This window comes from Protopterus annectens, chromosome 4.part0 (assembly GCF_019279795.1).
Source record: "Protopterus annectens isolate FY-2018-M chromosome 4.part0, PAN1.0, whole genome shotgun sequence".
NCBI lineage: Eukaryota > Metazoa > Chordata > Ceratodontiformes > Protopteridae > Protopterus > Protopterus annectens.
In genome coordinates, this window is record NC_056733.1 from 1,996,740,478 (window position 1) to 1,996,763,319 (window position 22,842).

Below are 22,842 nucleotides of genomic sequence, written 5' to 3' on the forward strand. Positions count from 1 at the left end.
ATGTAGGTACTAGGTTATCGGCCCTAGGGCCTATACAAGCGTAGCCATAATGATTCCCTGGCAATTGCTTCACACAAATATTTACTTTCCTGGACCCCTGTCTAGCAGGGCTACTGATGTGATCCCCGGAGTGAATTTCTTATCTACCATCCAATCATCAAGGTTCCTCTTGAAGAGGGCCATTGAGGCGCTCTGCCTGACATGTATGGGCAGCCTATTCCAGGGTATGGGGAGTCTCTGGGTCAGGAACCTATCCCTCCAGCATGTTCTATTCATCGTGATGATAAGGTTTAGATCCCTGGAGTATGTGCCTCGAAGGGATTGGGATTTCTTTAAGTGCAGCATGTCCAACAACTCTGGGTTTGACATGGCCTTGTATGTTAGGCAGAGATCGGGTCTGTGTAGGCAATATGCGACAGAGTATAGCTGGAGTTTCTTTAGACGGTCAGCTTAAGATATCTGATTCTTTTTGTGAGGTGTTTCTGTGGCCTTTCTAGTTGTTGCAGATGTCTTGTGAGGTACATACCAAGGGAGCATGGTATTCTATAATGGGTCTAATGAGGGATGAGTACAGAGGGACAATGACCTGCTTTTTTCTGGATGAAAAGCCCTTAGTGATGAGGTGTGCCATGTAGAAGGATTTTATAATTGTAGTGGCTATGTGGTTATCAAAGGTGAGACCACTGTCCACCTGTGTTCCTAGATCTCTTATCACACTTTCAGTGTTTAATGTACTGCCACCTAGGTGGTAGTTCACAGGTATGTGGTTTTTCCCAAAGGGGACAACTATACTTTTTTGGCATTTAGCTTGAGCCCATGGCTATGGCACCAGGCATCTGTTTCGGTAAGGCTTTTTTGTAGTATATCCACATCATTTGGGGATTCAATAATGGCTCCCAGTTTGCAGTCATCTGCGAACTTTGTAAGCCAGAGTCCCTTAGTATTGGCCTGTACTTCAGACAAGTAGATGCCAAACAAGAGTGGTCCCAGGACAAAACCCTGCGGTACACCACTTGTCACTTGTCTGGAGCTGGATTTGAAGTTTGCTACTTTTACACTATGTGTTCTGTCAGTAAGCCAGTTTGCAATCCATCAAGTGATGTAGGGATTAATGCCCAGCTTAGTAAATTTATCTGTGATTCCAGAGTGGGGGATAGTGTCAAAAGCCTTGGCGAGGTCCAAGTAGGCTTTCTTTTATTTCCACCCTGTTTTTAAACTCTACCTTAACTTTATCCTACTCCCTAGCTATATTCAAAAGTAATTTATATCCTCTTGAATAGCTCCTGAATAATCTCCACTACCCATTCCACATATTCCTCTCTTTTCAACAGATAGGTAGGAAAGCACCAGTGTCTCAATTTTATTTCATTAACCTGTTTTTTTTTAATTTGCTATTTCCTTTTTCTAAAGACCCCACCTACAGTTCTTTTATGTCTTTTACAATATTCAGTTCCTCATTACTGTTGGTTTAGATTTTGATTTCCTTTTTCTAGTAATTGTTTTTTAGTACCATTAAACTTAGTAAGATCTTACAATGTTTATGCAATTCAGTACCCATGTCCCCAGCTCGAATCATTTCCTTAGTTAAAACAATTTGCTTTCCTAACATTTCTGACAAATGTTCTGTAGGGATTTTTTTAAATTTGCCACCTCATTTACATTTCCAAAACATATGTTCCCAATTACCTCTATCTCTTTTTCCCATCACACCTCGATTTATCTACCCTCGGAAAAATTCTCTGAAGTATGCTTGGGGTATAAAATATCTATGCAAACATTCCAAGAAAAAAATCCTAAACTTTCTGCACTTTGTTGCATACTTGGAAGTCATACAGATGTCCTTCCATTGTTCCTTGATAAATTGCCTTTCCTGTCTCTCTTCCCAATCTTTTCTAACCTCCTCTGATTGCTTCTTATAGTTATCATGCAATATTTTAGATGCCCTATGAACTATACCTTTTTAACAGCTGCTTCTGTTCTAGACATAAGTAAAATCTCTACCATAACTGTTTTTCACTTAGCAATACCAATATCCTTAACTTTTTACCTATATTCTGTAATCAGTCCCTGGTATGTATGTCAGTCTCTAACCTGCAGTTCAAATGTCTGCTAAGCCTCATCCCATTCTGGCAACTTTCTTTCTCTAGTCATTTGCTTCCAATACCTTGGTTCCTTTGTTAATTTTCTCCAGCAAATTCCAACTTCTTGCTGTCTATTTTCTGAAATCTTACTTGCAGTCATTCCTATTAGTAAAATCTCTTTTCTCCATTCCTGTGTTGGCTTAATTCTTATAATACTTTCTACTATTTTATGAATATAATGTTCTGTACAGCTGTTGTCATTCTCCTTTTGTCCTTAAGGACCTGCATCCAAAATCATACTTTCTCTTTATTTCTCAAAACTCTATCACCCATATCATCTTCATCATCATGATCATCATCCCCTTCCTTTTTATGTACAACCTTCTGATTGTGTTGTATATACGAACCTTAAATTCTTAGCTCTAGTTTGATAATACACCAGTAGTGTACATTGTGGAGGGTGAGTTGAAGATTATGAATTATTTTGTTGTGGTTAGGACCAGATTCAGAAAAGACAAGATAAACTATATAGAGAATAAGGTTGGACATTTGAGTTCAATAGATAAACAGTTGACAAATTAGTTGTACAGAACAGGTGCTAGAACAGAACCTTGAGGAACACTGGTAGGGAGGTGATAAGGTGTTGCACTTTAGAACCATTCATTTGTGGAGAAACCAAAGATGGCATATGCCAGGGTGTTTATTAGCAAACTGTAATTTACTAGGTCAAAATCTTTGTTGAAATTAATGAAAAGGACAACTACCAGGGGCCTTGTTAATGTTAGCAGTTTGGCTACTTCTGTGCTTTATTAACCCATGTTGGTGTGTGAACAGGATGTTACACAGAAGGACATAACCTGTAAGCCACTTGTATACAGTTTTCTGTAGCAACTTACCTACTTACTTTACTCTTAGATGAGAGATAAGATGGAATTCAAAGGTACTGGAAGTCTAGCACATTTATGTATGGGTGTGAGAATTATTTCATTCTTACACCTGGAAACATTTGTTGCATGTGGGATAGAATAAATAGCTAACACATGTGATGGAAAATTACATTTCTATATTTTTAAAAACTAGTCATAGGGATCATCGAAATCAAAGGATCCATGATTGGGAAGGATTGTTGAATTGAGTCGGTGAGGAGATGTGTTTTGTTTCGAATTACTTGTTAATTAGTTTACTTCTTTCCAAATTTGTTTGGGGTTAGTAAGTGTTGCAACTTGTCTACTGCTGATGTAAATTACTTTTGCCCTATCTACATTATGCTATGTACTTAGTAGTCATGAGAGGGCTGTGCTTGCTTCCAGATTTTCCAGGCAGTGTCTCTGTTCTAGGGGACTGTGAAGCTCAAATGACATACTTCAGAGGTAATCAGGATTTTGTAGACATAAAGGTCATGAATACAACTGATTTGGAATACAGACAAGGGCCTTATTAAAGATAGTGGCAGCACTGTCAGCTAATAAAATATTGTCCAGGTTATACTTTTAATGGCATAGGTTACCTTTTTGTGTTGTCTGTTGAAAGGTGTGAGTAAGGTATAGAACAAGGGGTTTCTTTGTTTTTTCATTGAATATGTAAAAGCTATGTCATAGTGGGCACTAATGTTAGGTAGGTAGCCTTTACAAATGTTTTTCAAAAGGCTTAAATGAATGTTGATTACTTTAAGACTAATTATTATCCCCATTGAATATATATTAGAAAGGAAGTACGACATTCTATGTGGGAGTAAATCAATGTTTTCTATAATGGCAGTCTGACCCTGACCTTGTTGAGATATTATAACAATGGTTGACATTATACCATAAGTATTTTTATAAATCATCTAACTATGTATATCAAAAATAGGTCTTTTAATACACACATACTGGGGACTTATAGTGATAAATGTCCGAAATTATATTATTGTTATTATTGATTGCATATGGGTATCTCTTCTTTCCTTACAAAAATTATATCAGAGCACATTTTTACATTAAAACCTATTCTACGCCTATGTGGCTTCCAAATAACCATATGGCTCAGATTATAAAGTATCATAATCCTTAGTATTCCTAAAGGTGATAGCCAGTTTGATGTTTTCATCAAGACTGGAGGCAAAATCGGTAAAGTGGTCATCAATAAATTGATCACAGCCCAACGGTACACCTCAAAGAATCATTCCTGGTATTAGCAAATTATAACCTATTCCAACTCTGCCCGAGCCAGTTATACAGCTATTTAGCAATCCATTGAGAAAAGAAAGGACAAAAAAATTTACTTTATGAAACAACAGGGTTAATATTTCAGCATGCAGCATGCTGTTAAAAGTTAAACAAATAAAAAACATCTTGTAATAAAATACAAAACACTTTATTTCACCATCCAGTAAGTGCTTTCATCTCTTAGCAAGACTTCTTCGGACTGAATGAACTGCAATTTGACACCATATTTATACAATTAACTTAATTACACAATTCCAGTTAATGCTTTATTCTTTTCTTCCTTAAAAACACTTTAAAATTATCCTTGTCATTTAGACCTGAACGGTAACATTTGTCCAGTTTTACCTGCCATGTATATTCCCTCCAGTCCAACTCTTCTTCTTCTGCATCAAATAAACTTTCATAGTTGAAAATATGATTTAAATAACAACCTTAAAATCAATTTTGCATTTGCTATTACTGTAATGTTTACTGAGGGTATTTTGGTCATCCTTTGCTTTTATTGTGTATAAATGTTCATAAATATTAGGACAAAGGTCCCTAGTAGTTCTTCCAACACAGAATACATTACACGAGACACATAATATCAAATATATAACATATTTTGACTTGCATGAATATCTTCCTTTAATCTTAACATTATTCACTTTGATCTCATTGGTTACTGTGTATAAATAAGAACAAAAGTTACAATTATGACATCTAAATATTCATTTATTTTCATATTTCTTTTGGGAAAAGCTCAGTTTGGAGGAGTTCTAATGAATCTCAAGCTCAATGCCAAAAAGTGCAGTGTCATCCCCTTTGGTAAAAGCTCTGTACCTATGAACTACCACATAGGCAGCAATCTACCTAACACCAAATTTGTGATAAGAGACCTTGGGACCCAGGTGGACAGTAGTCTCTCCTTTGATAGTCACATCGCCACAGTAGTCAGGAAGTCCTTTTATGTGGCACACCTAATCATAAAAGGGTTCTCATCCAGGAAAAAAGAGGTCCCCTCTACTCGACCCTCATTAGACCCATTATAGAGTACAACGCCCCTTTTGAAATGTACCTCACAAGACATCTGCAGCAGCTGGAAAGGCCACAGAAGTACCTCACAGAGAGGATTACTGGCCTCAAACAAATGCCCTACACTGACCGCCTCAAAAAACTCCAGCTTTACTCCGTAGTATATCACCTACTCCAAGGTGATCTCTGCCTAACATATAAAGCTATGTCAAACCCAGAGCTGTTGGACATGCTACACCTAAAGAAATCCCAATCCCTCCAAGCTACATGCTCTAGGGATCTAAACATTGTCACCACAATAAACAGCACATGCTGGAGGGATAGATTCCTGTCCCAGAGACTTCCCATACTCTGGAGCAGGCTACCCATCTATGTCCAGCAAAGTTCTTCATTAGTACTCTTCAAGAAAAATCTTGATGAGTGGATGGGAAATAGGAAATACACCCCGGGGATCACTTCTGTGTCTCTGCTCGACAGTGGCACAGGAAAATAACTTTCTTGGGTGGTGTAAGCCAGGGAACCTTGTCGGCTAGGCTTATGTAGGGCCTTGGGCCGATAGCCTAGTACCTACCTATGAACCTATGAAAGATGCCATTCTTGAGGCAGGGGAAGCCTGCAGAACCAGGGTTTATGAGACCCCTTTTTGGATAAACACTTTCAGCTCTCCTGAAGGGCTGCCCAATTGCTCACCTTTGGATGCAGGCAGCTCAGCTTGTCTCTGCACCCAGACACATGGGAATTAATAACAAAATATTCTTGGGTGCTAAGAATCATATTCAGAGATTATTTCATACCATTTTCTCAAATTTCCCAAAACAAGAGGAAAATACTCCCCAATATTCCACCCAGTCAGAGGGAGGCAGCAGCTCTAGAAATTCAAAAACTGCTAGACAAAGGAGTCATCTAGGAGGTCCCTCAAGACCAGAAAGGATTAGGAACTTACTCTAGATTCTTTTTAGTGCCAATGAAAACAGGGGACCCGAGACAAATTCTGGACCTCAGCAAAATTAATTGATCTGTAAAGAAGTTGTCACTCGTCCAGTCAGGATAAAATAGACGAGTCTTTGTGGGTTCTGTTCAAGCAGCTTTATTATGTACAAACTCATCAGGATTGAGGCTTAATAACTTTAACTTAGATAAACTTATAAACAAACTAGCTATTACACTCATATATGCTCACTCTCTGGCTGTACTCTTAAAATGGCACTGAAGCTAGCACATACTTGCTATTTATATGCATGTGCCATACTTGAAATGCTTCTCAAAGATACAGCACACACTATATTCTGCAGAAATCAAAGTTCTGAATGGTCATGTTTCAGTCCATTCTGTCATTTCTATGCAAGGATGTTTGGATATGCTCCATCTGTCTTCAGAATGCATACTATCACATCAAGATGAACAGATGATCCCAAATATTTCTGCGTTTTCGGCTGGGGGTCAGTCAGTACCAGTTCAGAGCCCTGTCCTTTGGTCTCACCAGAGTCACCAGTGTGTTTACCAAATGCATGGCAGTAGTAGCAGCTCATTTGAGACTGCTGGGATTCTGAGTGTTTCCATTCCTAATCTAGATGGCTGTCTCCTCACCACCTCAATCAGGCATCTCCTAGAGAAATCCAGGGACTACTTGCTCCAGTTATGACAATCCCTAGGCATCTCAATCAATATCTGTAAGTCTAATCTTCAACCTGTTCAGAACCTGGAGTTCATAGGTGCTTAGCTAAACACAGTCAGTCAGATAGCTTCCCTTCCAACACACTGAGTATTGACCATAAAGTGTCACATGAAGCAAGTAATCTGACATCCTTCTCCCCCACCCATACTTATTCTTCATGCCTTAGGGTCAATGGCAGCTGCCATATCTTTGGTTACCATGGCCCATTTTTATATGCACATTCTTCAATGGACTCTAGCCGTTCAGTGGTCAATTCTTCACCATTCCTTGACCTTACCAATCAAACTCACATGAGCAAGCTAAGACTATTCTGGTGGATTCATTTGGACAAAGTATCCTAAGGCTGCTCTTTTGTTCTTCCACTCCTAGTAGCCCAAGTAACCACAGATTCTTCCCAACTGGGGTGAAAGGGCATTTATTGGGACATACAGTCCAAGATACATAGCCCCCAAAAAAGACCAATTCACACATCAATGTCCCAGAGATGAGAATGGCCATCCTAGCATTGCAGGCCTTCAAGGAAGCCCTTCCTCTTGGGACAATTGTGATTCAAACCAACAACATGTCTGTGGTTTGGGACACCAGTAAACAGTGGGGGACCCGATCTTATCCCTTTTGTTGGGAGGCAAAAAGAGTGTGTCAGGGAGTGATCTCCTCCAACCACTTTCTTATGGCAATGCACATACCAAAGAAATCCAACATGCTAGCAGACAAACACAACAGGTCCATCCTGATGCCTCATTAGTGGATTCTCAATCAATCGGTGGTGGAGAGGTTTTTCTATCAATGGGGTCAACCTTGCTGTGATCTCTTTGCATCTTCCCACAACAACAAGTTCAGCAGGTTCTTTGCCATGATCCCCGCTCGGGGGAGTCACCGAGAGATGCTCTAGTCCACATTTGGCCCTCCAGTCTCCTTTTTGCTTATCCTCCGATACCTCTAATTCTCAAATTTTTACAGAAGGCACTTTGGCTGAAAAGCACATTTATCCTCATTGCCCCTTTTAGCCTTGTCAAGTGTAGTTCCCTTTCCTTTGGTCTCACCTTCAATATGCACCCTGGATAGTGGACCCCCAGTACAGGCCTTCTCTCTCATCCCACGGAGATGGATCACCTGAACATTACTGGCCTCAAGCTGACTGCACGGTTTCTCCAATTCTACTGATAGTTAGACAGCCAAAGCCCCCCCCCCCCCATCAAACCAATATTATTATCTTCCTACAAGGTCTCCATCGGGAAGATCTACAAAAGTAAATGGAAAAGATTTTCTGTTTGGGCTCTCCGGGGAGAACTGGATCCCTTCACTGCCCCTACTTCTGCTGTCCTAGAGTTTTTAGCATCTGTTTTTCAAGAAGGACCTAGTTTCTCTACTATCCAAGTACAATTGGCAACAATAACTAATGTTCATTCAGGTGAAAATGATTCTTAATTCTTCAAAATTGTGCAAGGCCTTTCTTAAAGGTACCTTTTTGCTTAGACCCCCAGTGAAGGACCATACTCTATGCTGGGATTTGATAATTGTACTGCATGGTTTAACTCAGAGCCCTTTTGAACCATCAGCTAATTCTGATTAAAAAATTTTATCCTGGAAGACTATGTCTCTAGTAGCCAAGTCTGTGAGACAAGTTTCCGAATTCAAGACTCTCTCTTCCAAATCTCCATATCCCATCTTTCACAAAGACATGGTTACCTTATGGACCAACTCATCCTTCTTGCCTAAAGTAGCCTCAGAGAAAAATATTATTCAAGCCATTAATTGCCTCTTTTCTTTCCCAGCTTTGCTAACAGAGGTGAATGCATTCTTCATCTTTTGGATATACATAGACAACTCCATTTTTATCTCCATATAACAAAATATTTCAGAAAGTCAGAGCAATTGTTTGCCTCTTTCTCTCCAAACAAATTGGGTTCACCAGCTTCTAAAATTACCTTAGCCAAATGGATTACTGATTGTATGTCCTTTGTTTGCCATTAGCAAAGTCTGTCCCTACCCAGAACCCCTAAAGCACACTCCACCAGGTCCATGGCTACGTCATCCGCCTCCTGGTCTATAACTTCTATTGACGACCTTTGTGCAGCAGCTACCTGGTCTAATGCTCATACTTTTAGTGTTCATTACAAATTAGATTTGACTTCCAGAAATAGGGCTGCTTTTGGTTCTGCAGTAGGTTCTGCAGTAATCTGGAATATCCTTCCATGTGAACCACCCACGATTCACATATTTGGGTACTCTTTCACAATAGTTGAAGAATGAATGAAAAGGTCAACATCAGATATTAAAGTTATGTACTCACCATAATTATGCATCTGTGTTGTCCATTTTCATTCTTCCTCAACTCCCCACCTTCCAACCCCCTTCATTTAGCCCCTGGAGTGACTTTACAGTTATTGTGGAACCTCTGTTCTAGGTTTGAGTCCCAGTCTTCTAGTACTAGCTTTACTTCTGTCTTAACATTGGGTATGTTCTGTCTATGGCTTATAAGGCAGCAAACATGATCTGCCATATTGCAGGCTGACCAAGGCATTGTGGGTAAAGGGAGGAGCTCAAGAGTTGGATCTGAAAGTCTTGTAAATGCAGCCAAGTTGGATCCAAGACCCAGTAGTTGAGGAAAAATGAAAATGGACAACACAGCTGCATAGTTATGGTGAGTACATAACTTTAATTTTTTTTAAATATTTAAAAGTAGTATTTGTTCCTACTGTCCACTTTATTTTGAGGAGCACCTTCCTGTAAGTAATATCCATGTAGGGGAATACTAACATTGCAGAATGGGGCACAAACGTCTAATAATACCTCACAAGCTCCAGCGCTGCCTTCACTCTAAAAAGTGTTTAACTTCACTCTTATATACCTTGCTGTTGAAGGCACTTACAGTTAATTCATATGGCTTCAGGGAGTCAAGCACAGCCTATACTCTTAGCTAGATATGAGTCCCAGTCTTCGGAGTGTATAATAGCATTGTGTAGGTAAGAAGCAGCAAAGTTAGTGCAGAATTTTAAGACTGTTCATGTTTCCCAAAAGGAAGAACATTATAGTGAAATAGTCCCTCTAGTGTTGAAAATGCTGTATTTTCTTGGCCGTAAACTTTCAAGTCTAATGTAGTTACGAATCTTGCTTCCCCAACCAATTAGTTCATCAACCCTAAGCATGGGATTACTGCCAAATTTTGAAATGCTGTTCAGCTTCCTAAAAATCATGACAGAAGTTGATTGTCTCATCAGGCTCTGAGGCTCTTCCACTCACTTTTGAACCCCTTAATTACTGCTAGCTGAAACATTTCTTACTTCAGCTTGTATTTCTGACTTTGGTACTCAGTATGATTTTAAATCAGCCTTCTCTCCTGGACTAGTCACAGTAGCATGTTGAATCGATTTTTTTTCTCTATTAGGCAGTTCTGAAAACACTTGTTCTGGAACAGAAATTATTTTTTTTGTTTCTGTGGCTTGGATAATGTATCATCTATTTAAACAGCAGGTGTAAAGGTCAGTTTTCTGTCTTTACCAGATTCTCTAATCTCTGCTACTAAACTATCTACCAAAGTCTATACTTCTTTCAACAGTTTTCAGAACATTGACATGATATGTCTATTCTGGCCTTGTTTACCTTACTTATTTTCACTAGTATTTCAATTATTTTCTGTGAAGGGGACAAACCTAACAGCTGGTCTCCAGTTTTACCTTCCTTTTTCCTTGTATTTCAGTTATACACCCCTTGTTGAGTAGCCTGAGCTTTTTCCATACGTATCTGGAGTGTGAGCATCATCACTTTCAACCTGTCTTGCTGGTGCAGTGTTCTGTGGCACTTTCAAAGGAGTTCTCTTCTTCCTGATTGTTCTGGCAATATTTAATAATCATAGCCGAGGTGCAATTGCTTTGAAATCCTTTGAGGCAGATGTCCCTGAATTACGCTGCACAGTATATCACAGTCCTTTAACCTACATTCAGTGCCTTCAGTGTTTAATCTCTTCACCAAATATATTTGTAGATTTAGAAAATGATGGAAGTAATTTGCCAACTGAAGAAACATCTTCCATCTTCCTCAAGATTTTACTTTCAAAATCAGTTTCATCCAGCATTTGGTTCACAAGATCCTGGGTGTCTTCCTCATCAGTAGAGTCATCAAAAACGTCATCTAGTATAAAAAATAATAATAAAAAAAATGTCATCTACTGTGTCATTAATCATTTCATCAATCATATCCATCTTTATGTTCTCCTTCTGGAAATTCTGTACAGTTTGTAGTGTTTTCTGGGGATCTATATTTTTGTTAATTGCTTACTTACTTATAGTAGACATAGCACCATCTGTGAGCCCATTAATCCGGTCTGTGAAGATATCAGTGCTACTTTGGAGCTGACTGAGTATGTTTGTCTCTTCTGCTTCTGCTCCTGCAAAAGCTATTTTGCTAGAATTTTGCAGGCATCCTTGTTATCAGTTCTGGCCATTTTCTTAATTTTAAGTTCCAGATATTTTTCTTGTTTTTCAAAAGCTGCACAATATCCTGTTATTGCTCTCTTTGTTCTGCTTTAATTCACAATTCTGTTCTTTAATAATATTGTTCACTTCTTGAAGAATGTGGCCATGGTACAGCTGAAGCCTGGCAATTAATCAAAACAGAGTAACAAAGGAGGAAGGAACAGGCCATTAAAAACAAAGTCAAGAAGAGCAGCTGTTTCCAGTGAGTCTGTCTTCAGAAACCTGGACAGAAGGCTCCCTGTCTTTTGATCACCATGTAGCAACCATAGTCAGGAAGGCCTTCTATCTATCATAATTAATCACCAAGGGTATGTCTACCCAAACCAAGGAAGTTTTCATTCCACTGTATGCTCTCACATTAGGCCAATTATAGAATATAGTGTACTGTTGCATCATACTGGTCAGATCAAAAGTTTCCTAACAAAAAGAAACTCTGGACTCAAACGCCTTAGTTGTCAGGAAAGGATGGAGTCACTCTCCCTGTACATAGAGTCATATAGGTTCTTGAGGGGCGACCTATATCTTGCTTTGTGTGTTCTAATAGTACAGTCAGCATTTAGAACAAGAGATCTGAATCTATATCAGGGAATACATAAAACTAAATGAAGAGACAGGTGCATCAACCAGCATCTCTCCTTGCTCAGGAATAGACTCCACTTGCATGTCAAGCAGTATGATTCCCTGTTGGCCTTCAAACATAGCTTAGACAATTGGATTGGTACCTTAAAATACACTCTAGGACTTACAGTCCTTGCCCTCTTTGAAAAGGCTGGTGGATCCTGAGGGTGGTTATTAGCAGGGCACACTTTGTCTCTGGTCTAATAGCCTTGATTGCTATGAGATAGATAGATAGATAGATAGATAGATAGATAGATAGATAGATAGATAGATAGATAGATAGACAGATAGATAAATAGATAAATATGGGTATCCTTCACTCATTTAAATCTTCATTTGTTTAATGGAGTGAACTGCTTGGGAAATTCATCAAGAGTTCCAGTTGTAAAGTATTGTAGATGTTGAAATAAGGAAGCCAGAGTGCATGTGTGATAAGGTTAGTGTGAGTGTGAGATTTTAATGCTGAAACTTTCAGATATACCAAACATTTTGGCATTAGGAGGTGGGAGAGTGTATGTGAATGTTTGTCGATCATGGTTAGAGCAAGGGTTAGGTAAGGGCATAGATTTAGTGTGCTGCATGGCCTCTGCTGTATGTTGTGTGTGTCTGAGTATATAATGTAGTGGTAGTACAACAGAAAGGGGTTTCTATGGTAAGGTGTAGGGCTGAGGTTAGAGGCAAAGGTAGAGTTAGGGTTAGGATTAGCATGCAACAGTAAGAATGGGTGGGGGGGGTCTTTGTCAGAATGTCTTGTTCAGAAATTCCTTGAAGGAACTTACAGTTAGTGAGATTCAGAAACAAGCCTCACAGTATCAGCCGTATGCAGAACAAAAGAATATGTGCTCATAGCATTAGAAACACCTTGCATGTGCTCAGAGCTTTTTTTTTTCAAAATGTGTGCCTCTTCCTGACATACTACCAAATATATTAACCCAAAAGTACTGTATTTGCATATATATATATATATATATATATATATATATATATATATATATATATATATTAATTATGGTGTACAGCCCCTGAGTTAAAATTTTTAAAATCATTTGTTTAATATGTCGGCACTCATTACAATTGTCATATTTGCTGTCTGATGTTGTTTAAATTAGGAATTAGATTATTCTGAGACATAATTTTATATATTAGTTTGTTGACCTAAATAATAGGACAAGGACAAGTAATGCAGACACTTGCTAAACTAAATGAATTAATATAATTGCCATAGAGCAGGAATTTCCATTTTTAAATAATTAACTATTGTTTAAATTTATTTATTTATTTGTCAAATGTTAGGTAAAATTGTCCTCAGTCCCTAGATCCAGATGAATAGTTTACAATTAGTTTTATAGATTGATTAGACAATCAACCAGCACGCTTGGAGAGTAACATGAAACCAGAATACCCACAGAAAACCTGTGCAGACATAGAACATACAAACTCCATATAAACAATGACCAGATGTTGGGACTGAACCCCTGACCCTAGAGTTGTGAAGTAAAATGCTTAGCTGTTGAGCCACAATGTTGCCATACTTCAGTAACCTGCTGTATACTATTTTATAAAGCAAGCGCCCGCTTGATAGTGTCTCTTTAGCTCACTTAATTTCATCCTTGTTGGAATCTTTATAAACTTCTAGACTATTGCAATTTTCTGTATGGACAAGGTCATAATTACACAGAAGAGTTTAGCCACTTTTTTGTGTGTGTGCGTGTGTGTGTGTGTGTGTGTGTGTGTGTGTGTGTGTGTGTGTGTGTGTGTGTGTGTGTATGTGTGTCTATATTTATAATATTTTATTTTATATATATATATATATATATATATATATATATATTTATATATATTTATATTTATATATTATTTATATATAAAATTTTATAAATATATATTTATAATCACTCGAACATGGTAAGATATAAAAAGATACAAGTGGCAACAAGAAGCATGACAATATGGAACTCTGGAACCCAGATGGTATTATTCTCAGAACTAAGTTGTTGTTGTTGTTTGTCTTTTGGCTTTTCCCAGTTAGGGGTTGCCACAGCGACTCCGGTCCGCTAATGATTGGCAGTAGATTTTCATGAATGCCGAGGTGCCAGCTCGACGTCCAACCTTCAACGAAGGCACGCCCATTTACGCATGTCGTTTGAATGCCACCCAACCACGGGGAGGACATGCAGACTCCACACAAAAGACACTCCCCAAACTCCAGTCGAGAATCGAATGGGAGAACCTCTTGCTGTGAGGCAACAATGTTACCGCTGCACCATCGCGGCTTAGTGTTCTCAGAACTAAGTATGAAAGCTAATTTCCCTAATCAAACAAGAATAAAAGAAAGTTCTTTGTTTTTAACCTAAGCATGAAGTCACTGATACAGCACCCAGGTCAGCCAAGTCACTGTTTCACTTGAAAGAATATTTACAGTCTGATGTGTGAGACACTTTTATGTGTTACTAAAATAATATGTCTGATGGTCTTTACTTTGGGACTCATTTTTGGCAGGGACAGAACTGTTGCAACAGATATGGAGAACTTTACAAAAACAGAAATCTAGAATCCTTTTAAGAAACGGTAACCACATCACCTCTCAAAACATATTAAAATTGTTAGGTGTCCAGCAACATAGCTAACGTCTTTCTGTCATGGTAGTTAATATATGATTACCTCTCAACTGTCCAGATTTTTTCAAAATGTTCAGATTTTTCCATCATATGCTTGGCCCGTTCCTTCTAAAATATGTGTTTTTCTGGCAAATCACTGAAGATTGAAGTAATTAAATAATGACACGCATATCATTCAAAAAAAAAATACATGCTAATACAAATCCTGTTATTCTAACAATTTCTAAGTTTATAAGAGCAATATTTAAAATCTGTCCCTATTTTTGGGCATCTGTCCCCCTATTATTTTAGGTTCTGTCCAGACTTCTTGCCCTAAGAGGTTGAGAGGTATGAATACGTTATTGCACACTACTTCTTTAAAAGGAGTAGTTGAACAACTAAGGGTATTGACTATAGCATTAATTAATGTCACATCAATCTGCAACATTATTTTTTAATGTCTGGTACCTATGAAATACTGGCAAAGGTATCTGCTGGTGCTCGGTATCAAAGAAACAAGTTTAACAAGAAGGAAATGAAGGTTTCAAGTGCCCAGCTCTGCATCACAATATTAATTTTATGAAGTTGAAACTGAGGCCTACTACCTATTAACCCCCATACCAGACCAAGCTATATTCTATTGCTGCTCTTCATATTTTAAGCAAATGTTGTATTGCTATATCTAGGCTTCAACATCTTATTATATTGCCATAGCATTTATAGTTCTGCAGTGTAAATTATGTCAATAGTGAGTTTAGAGGGGCACACTCAGTGGACTTCTAAGTGGCCTTACTACAATCACATTTACAAAACAGAAGTATTATGTGTAAGTTGTTTTTATGCTAGGCGTAGTTATAATCATGAAGTACTGAAGAGATATGACTCAACCTGAATGATATTCTTTATTTTTATGAAAAGTGGTGAAGACGTCTCCAAACAATGCTAGATATATGGAGATATGACCCCCCCCCCCCCATTACTTAGTGACTACAATACAATTATGACTAATATGACTAAATACAATGATGGTAAGTAACATTGGTTTTAATATTTGTGTGGACACAATAAAGTCTTAAGTGCAAGTTCTTCCTGATAAAGCTTTCAAAAGTCTATTCCTGGACACTGAACAAATGGACTGAATGTTTTCTATGCTGTCTATATGTATTTTTATTGTTATGCTAGGTAGTAAATTGCTTATTTTCTGGATAGTAAATGGCTAACCATTGTTTATCTATTTTTGATTCATGTATTTTTTTTTTAAACAAATAAAATTCCCAACAAAATAATACAATTATATGGCGTTTGCAGATTATTGTAATGGATTAATGTGTTGTACCAACAATAAAACATAATATAGTATATTTCAGGAGGGGTGATTCACATTTTTTCCTGTTCCTGGTGTACTTGGATCTGTAGCTGCCTAATTAATGAAATCTGAACTCTGTGTTTCTGAACATTTGAGAAGACAAAACATTTTCATCTGAAATTCCCTTTTCTCTTGAAGTAGTCAACACTTTTCACAGTGCACAAGAGACCGAAGCACACCTGTTTCTTAACAAAACCAAATATAGTGTGTATGGTCATTATTTTGCTGTGCACTGGTAGCAGGGATAAAAAATAAAGAGAAATATTGCAGTGTTATGTTACATGAGACAAAATTAAGGCCTTCTGCAAAGTAAGGCTCACTGATGTGACAGATTAATTTAGGGAATAGTAAAGGGTCAAGTTCTCCCTAGTCCCATCATGCAACAGTAAGCAAAGAGGTGTCAGAGTCCTAGAGATCACAGGTCATCAGACACAGGCATAAAAACATTGCTGGAGCTTGAAGTAAGGTCTTTAAAAAAATAAAATGGTAAACTGTCTCTCACTTTTTCACTTCTACTACATTTTTATTAACCTGTGCTGTTGTCTGCAGGTGTTTGGTTGAAAAAGGAGATGTTGCTTTTGCTAAGCATACAACTGTCTTGGAGAACACAGATGGTAAGTATAGGTTTCCTAAATGTTCATTTTTTATATATCTGAGTTTGTTTCTAGGCTACTTAAAGGAATTGAATAAATCACAGAGAAGCAGCCTAAAACAATTTAGGTAGTAATGAGGGATGGACCACAGTACATCTACTTCAACACTAGGTGCTGTAATGAGTGATGGACCACAGTATATCTACTTCTACACTAGGTGCTGTAATGAGTGATGGACCACAGTATATCTACTTCTACACTAGGTGCTGTAATGAGTGATGGACCACAGTATATCTACTTCTACACTAGGTGCTGTAATGAGTGATGGACCACAGTATATCTACTTCTACACTAGGTGCTGTAATGAGGGATGGACCACATTATATCTACTTCTACACTAGGTGTTGTAGAAGTTCACAGGAACTCTTATTTAGCCTTGTATCTCTTCACAATGTCAAGCTATTATGACTTACATGACTCAAGGGCCTGTGCAATACTGGTATCAGATATTGTGAGTAAGAATTAGGCAGAATGCAGTAATCTCACCACAGATGTGAGTAACACTATTCAAATGATAAAGCAAGTGGCCGTTAGATGGTTTTGCATTGTTATTATTATCAGCATATGTGTTATGTAAATTTATTTAAGAATGTGTTATGGCAGCTCAAGTTAGAAATACCAGCATTTCCATAAGATATGGCTAGGTTCTTACCGCCCACTTATCTGTTCTAACTGCAAAATTATCCAGCTTTTCCTGACATGGCTCCATAGCGGGAGTCTCCTTCTGACCAGGAAGCTTCCTGAAGCCAATCACAAAAGCAATAAGACTATGCATCCACTATACAGTAGGCTTGATGTAATCAAAGAAACAAACCAATGAACATCATCCCTTGTTGCAATCAGTTTACCTCTTACTGAACTGCAAGCTTGCTGAAGACAGCCACTAAAGCCTATCAGTAGATGAAGAGATTTGCTGTAACCCACAAATCACTAGTGCCCAACAGTTTGTTTATGAGTCTGCAGTTCTACAGTCAGCTGCAAAACTCTGGTACATCAGCAAAGTAGGCAGCTCTTCCTGTAGCAGCTCACCACTCCCACCTACTTGTATCTTTGGCTATGAGCATATGCTGTCAGATCAAAATCATCAATCATGCTGCATGCTTTGCAGCCCTAAACCATCTTCTAAGAAGGGTTTGCATGACAAGGTGCACAAAATATCCTAGCCTTCCTCACTTTCACCTACCCTTTCAGCTTTCATTCATTTCCCACCAGCCTGCACTGAGTAGATTGCGTGTTATCCCCACTCCTTAGCTAATTAATTCTTATCCTTACTATGCTGAAAATACCTTATTAGCTTTTTTTTTCCCTTCAGTTTCCTAGGGGCTTAAGTGAGGTATTATCTATAAGAATTTAGTAGAATTCAGGCTTTGTGTCTACTGAATGGCACACAGCTACAGTTAATCCCACGCCACAAGGGAGAGCCACCACAGACCCCAGGAACTACTGCCCCATTAGCCTGATGAGCCTGATCTGCAAAGCCATGGAACATATCATCATGGAACTTATAAACAAAGACATAGGTAACCTTCAAACTCTGGACCCCACACAGTTTGGGTTTGTGAAGGGCAGATCATGTCTCCTAAACTGACTGACTTCTTTGAAGCAGTCACCAGAGCCGTGAACAAGGGTAAAGTGGTTCACACAGCCTATCTAGACCTCGCCAAGGCATTCAACACCATCCCCCACTCTGGAATCATAGATTAACTCACTAAACTGGGCATAAATCCTTACGTCACATGATGGGTTGCCAACTGGCTCACTGACAGAACCCACACCATAAAAGTAGCCGACCTCAAATTCGACTCCAGACCAGTGACAAGTGGAGTACCACAGGGTTCAGTCCTGGGTCCACTCCTGTTTGGCATCTTCTTCTCTGAAGTGCAGGCCAACACAGAGGGTCTACGGCTAACAAAGTTCTCAGACAACTGCGAACTGGGAGCCATTATTGAATCCCCAAATGATGTGGACATTCTACACTGAGACAGATGTCTGGTGTCAAAGCCATGGCCTCAAGCTCAATGCCAAAAAATGCATAGTCATCCCCTTTGGGAAAAACCCAGTGCTCATGAACTACCACATAGACGGTAATCCACTCAACACCGAAGGTGTGATAAAGAGACCTAGAGACACAGGTGGACAGTAGTCTCTCCTTTGATAAGCACATCACCGCAGTAGTCAGGAAATCCTTCTACATGGCCCACCTCATCACAAAAGGTTTCTCATCCAGAAAAAAGGAGGTCATTGTTCCTCTCTACTCATCCCTCATTAGACCCATTATAAAGTACAACGCCCCGTTTGGCATGTACCTCACAAGACATTTACAACAGCTGGAAAGGCCACAGAAATACCTCATGAAAAGGATCACTGGCCTCAAACAGATGCCCTATGCAAACTGTCTCAAAAAACTCCTGCTCTACTCAGTCGCATATCGCCTACTCAGAGGCAATCTCTACCTAACACACAAAGCCATGTCAAACCCAGAGCTGTTGGACATGCTACACTTACAGAAATCCCAATCCATCTGAGCCACATGCTCCAGGTATCTAAACCGTGTCACCACAATAAACAAAACATGCTGGAGGGATAGGTTCCTGTCCCAGAGACTCCCCATACTTTGGAACAGACTGCCCATTCATGTCAAGCAGAGCACCTCATTAGCCCTCTTTAAGAAAAATCTTGACGATTGGATGGGAAATAGGAAATTCACCCCGGGGATCACTTCTGTGGCTCTGCTCGACAGGAGCACGGGAAAATAATTTTTGGTTGGCGTAAGCCAGGGACTCTTTATGGTTAGGCTTGTACAGGCCCTAGGGCCGATAGCCTAGTAACTACCTATGAACCTATGAACCACCTCACTTCACCCTTCCAACTTCTGTCTGTTCTCGAAAGTAAATACACTGTCTTTTAGTTTTCAGCCTGTCTCAATATCAACCATATAAAATCACTAGCAAAATTTAAAGCAGCAACCTCGGCTGCCGATAACCTTCCCACTGAATTCCTCAAAATAGGTGCAGAAACACTAGCCTTCCCTGCCTCTATTCTAATCAACTGGTCAGTAACTGAAAAATATGTCCCATGCATCTGGAAAAATCCATTATTATACCCCTTCACAAAGGAGGTACTTCAAGAGAGTTCACAAACTATAGACCTATTGCTATCCTATTTAAAGCTACATTCTACTTGCCTGTCTGTAAATTACTAAACTCAAACACACCCCAGTTTGATCTTTTCCCTGTTGTCATCATGCGTTTAATACACTATTCAATAATTAGCCAATTTATCTTAATTTCTCTATTTGCTTTTGTGTTAAAATGGTATAGTCATGTAAGAAATATTTAAAAATATTTAAAAATCATGTATATAAGCTCATAAAAAGATGTTTTTACCCTACAATTAGAAATGTACATGTGTAACTTAAATGTGGAGCTTTTATCCACGGGCCTTGACTGAAAATGGGCTTTATCCAGTCAGACTTTTACAGGTCAACAAAGACAAATAAAGGAATTATGGGAAGATGTAGCTCATCTTCTTTTTCAAAAAGCAGGTGTATCAGCAAAAGTATTATAATACCTTATATCTAGGCATCTTTTTTCTTAGCCTTCCATGACAGTATACCTGAAATATTATTTGTGATGTGTTCTGTGTTTTTTTCTCTTTTGCACATTTCCAAATGTTACTATAAAAGAAAGATTCTAAATGACATTAAGATTTCTCAAATTCTTTACTAGTAATTTCAAACTATAGAAAATATGAGGGCCACTATGGTTATATCTGCTGCATGATGTTAGCTATTAAACTGAATAATGGTGGGTGGGAAATGTGCCCAGCAAATGACTCTGTGACTAAACCACCTAATTTGAAAGACTCAGCATTTTGAAATCCTACAGACAGCCCTCCACAGCTCTATTAGCACCCCAAAAAACAAAGGTGTCACCAATGAATCACACCATCTTACAACAGAGAACTATTTAGAGGCAGTCAGACTACTATGTATATTAGAACTCTACAGAAATGTATTTTTAATCATTTGCAATTTCTATTTTCTCTGAACAGTGACTTGTTTAGAACAGCCATTTGCTTGCCCAGACTATACTCCAGAATGATTGGGTACAAATCTATATGTGTTTAACAACTGTACGTTCAACACTTTGTGAAGCAGGGCAGAAAGTGACCCCTGTGAAATGGGTGGAATCCCTGTGAGCAAATGTATGCCTATATAGGGCCTTCAGTGTACAAACCACTGATCTCCAATTCATCAATCGATGCACTGGACAGATGTTTAGAGTCAAAGAAACAATATCAGATAATCCAATTGATGAATCTGCATCAAAATAAAACAAAACAAATAAAAACTCATGCTCACTTTATTAAGAACTTTATAAAATACAGACAATAAGCACTTTCTCCCTACCAACGGGACTGTATCAGACAGGCTGTGTACCTTTGCAAATGTCTGCTAAATTAAGGTTTTCATTTGAACATGTAACCACTTCAGTGGCTTCATTAATGTACCACTCCTCTCCTTTAAAAAAAAAATACAAGTCTCAGTATTATTAACACCAGGTTTGTTGCATGCTTTCCGCCTTAGCTGCCGCATGTTTTCTTTCCAGTCTAATAACTTTTCTATGCCATCTTTGCCATAGGAAGACTTGATTTCTTCTAAAACTATAGAGTTTTCACAAAGAAGATAATGCTTAAACAATGCATTCATGTCAAAACATCTTTTGACTTAGTAGCATACATATGCTCATAAATATGTTTGGACAACTTTTTGTATGTAAACTAATATAAAAAGCAGTACAACACATGCAGCAAACAACATGAATAATATTTATAGAAATGTATATAAAAATTCCTGGAATTTTACACTGAATGTCCCTAAATACACTATATCACAACATGCCAATAGATAGACAGAAAAAAAAAGTAAGTAGCGTCACCAAACTATGCTGTCAGAGGGGAAGACCCTATTTTTCAGACCAAGGAGAAACAACTAAAAACAAGCAAAAGGAGACAAAGTCCAATCTGAAATGCCAGTTGACATATAGTACTGACAATCTTGCTATTCGTAACACCATCAGAAAATTCTGGCCAATGTTAACATCTGATAACAAAATTAGGGAAATTGTTGGAGACCAACCCAGCTTTTCTTTTAAAAACAGAAAAAACTAAAAAGACTATTATGTTATAGAACAGAAACTGAAGCTATTTCCGAAGACAGGAGTTTTCAAATGAATAGGTGGGTTGGTACATTCAGATGTGGAAATTGCAAAGCATGCTCTCATATAAAAATCTCGAATATCTTTATACATCCCCTAACTAAGAGGAATTATAAATCTGAAGGATTTGCTAACTGTCGGAGTAAGAATATTATCTATGCGGCAACCTGCAGTCATTGCAAGGCATACTACATAAGGAAAATGAATCAAATGCTTAAGGAACGCATCCTAAAGCACTTATCCGACATAAGAAAATAGTTTCCAGCAATACACTTTATATGCACATTAGTGTAAATGACAGCTATTCTTTCAAGTTTATGGCACTATCTAGGCTTTATGAAACACCAAGAGGTGGAGACAAACAGAAATTGAAGAGATGAAGTGGATAATTAATTTCTGTTCAGATCAGCCACTAGGTCTGAATGCATTTGTTCCTTTAAAACCTGCATTAAAAGGGAAACCTCTCCAGCACTCAAAATGACATAATTGAAAGGGTGTGTATGCTGCTATGGTTACCAAGTGTTTCTAAGTGAGTGAACATTAGGAAATGAATGTACTTAAGAGGAAGTTTTACTGGCTAACATTTAGGATTTGAAAAAGGTATTACACCAAAAGCGCTTATCCGGTTTATGAGCCAATATGTTTTATTTCATTTTATTTTATTATTGTTCATTTATATTAACGTTTTCACATTTTAAGTGTTTTTAAGTGGAATTGGTAGCAGAACCGTTCATTCTTGGAGGAACATGTCAATAGATGACAGGATTGATTGCAATTTCCACATGCAACTAGTTTATCATTTATCTGTTCAATATGGGGCTTTTTTTCTAATTATTTAAATGTCATACCCTTCTTCAAAATAAATTTAGGGTTAATCCCAAAAATATTCATTGTACTAGGAAAGCCTTTTGAAATCCTCACGTCATCTAAAATCTCT

General features: G+C 38.2%; 1 protein-coding gene and 1 pseudogene across 2 annotated transcripts in view; one reads left to right on the forward strand and one right to left on the reverse strand.

The window, feature by feature from the left end:
* The window catches only part of LOC122800094 (serotransferrin-A-like), a 653,725-nt gene that overhangs the window by 504,965 nt on the left and 125,918 nt on the right, over positions 1-22,842 (forward strand). For both annotated transcript variants that reach the window (XM_044069618.1, XM_044069619.1), the window contains exon 14: positions 16,583-16,647. In XM_044069618.1, coding sequence (XP_043925553.1) covers positions 16,583-16,647 — 65 coding nt within the window. The remainder of the gene's footprint in view (positions 1-16,582; positions 16,648-22,842) is intronic.
* Positions 10,927-11,559, reverse strand: LOC122800104 (annotated as a pseudogene).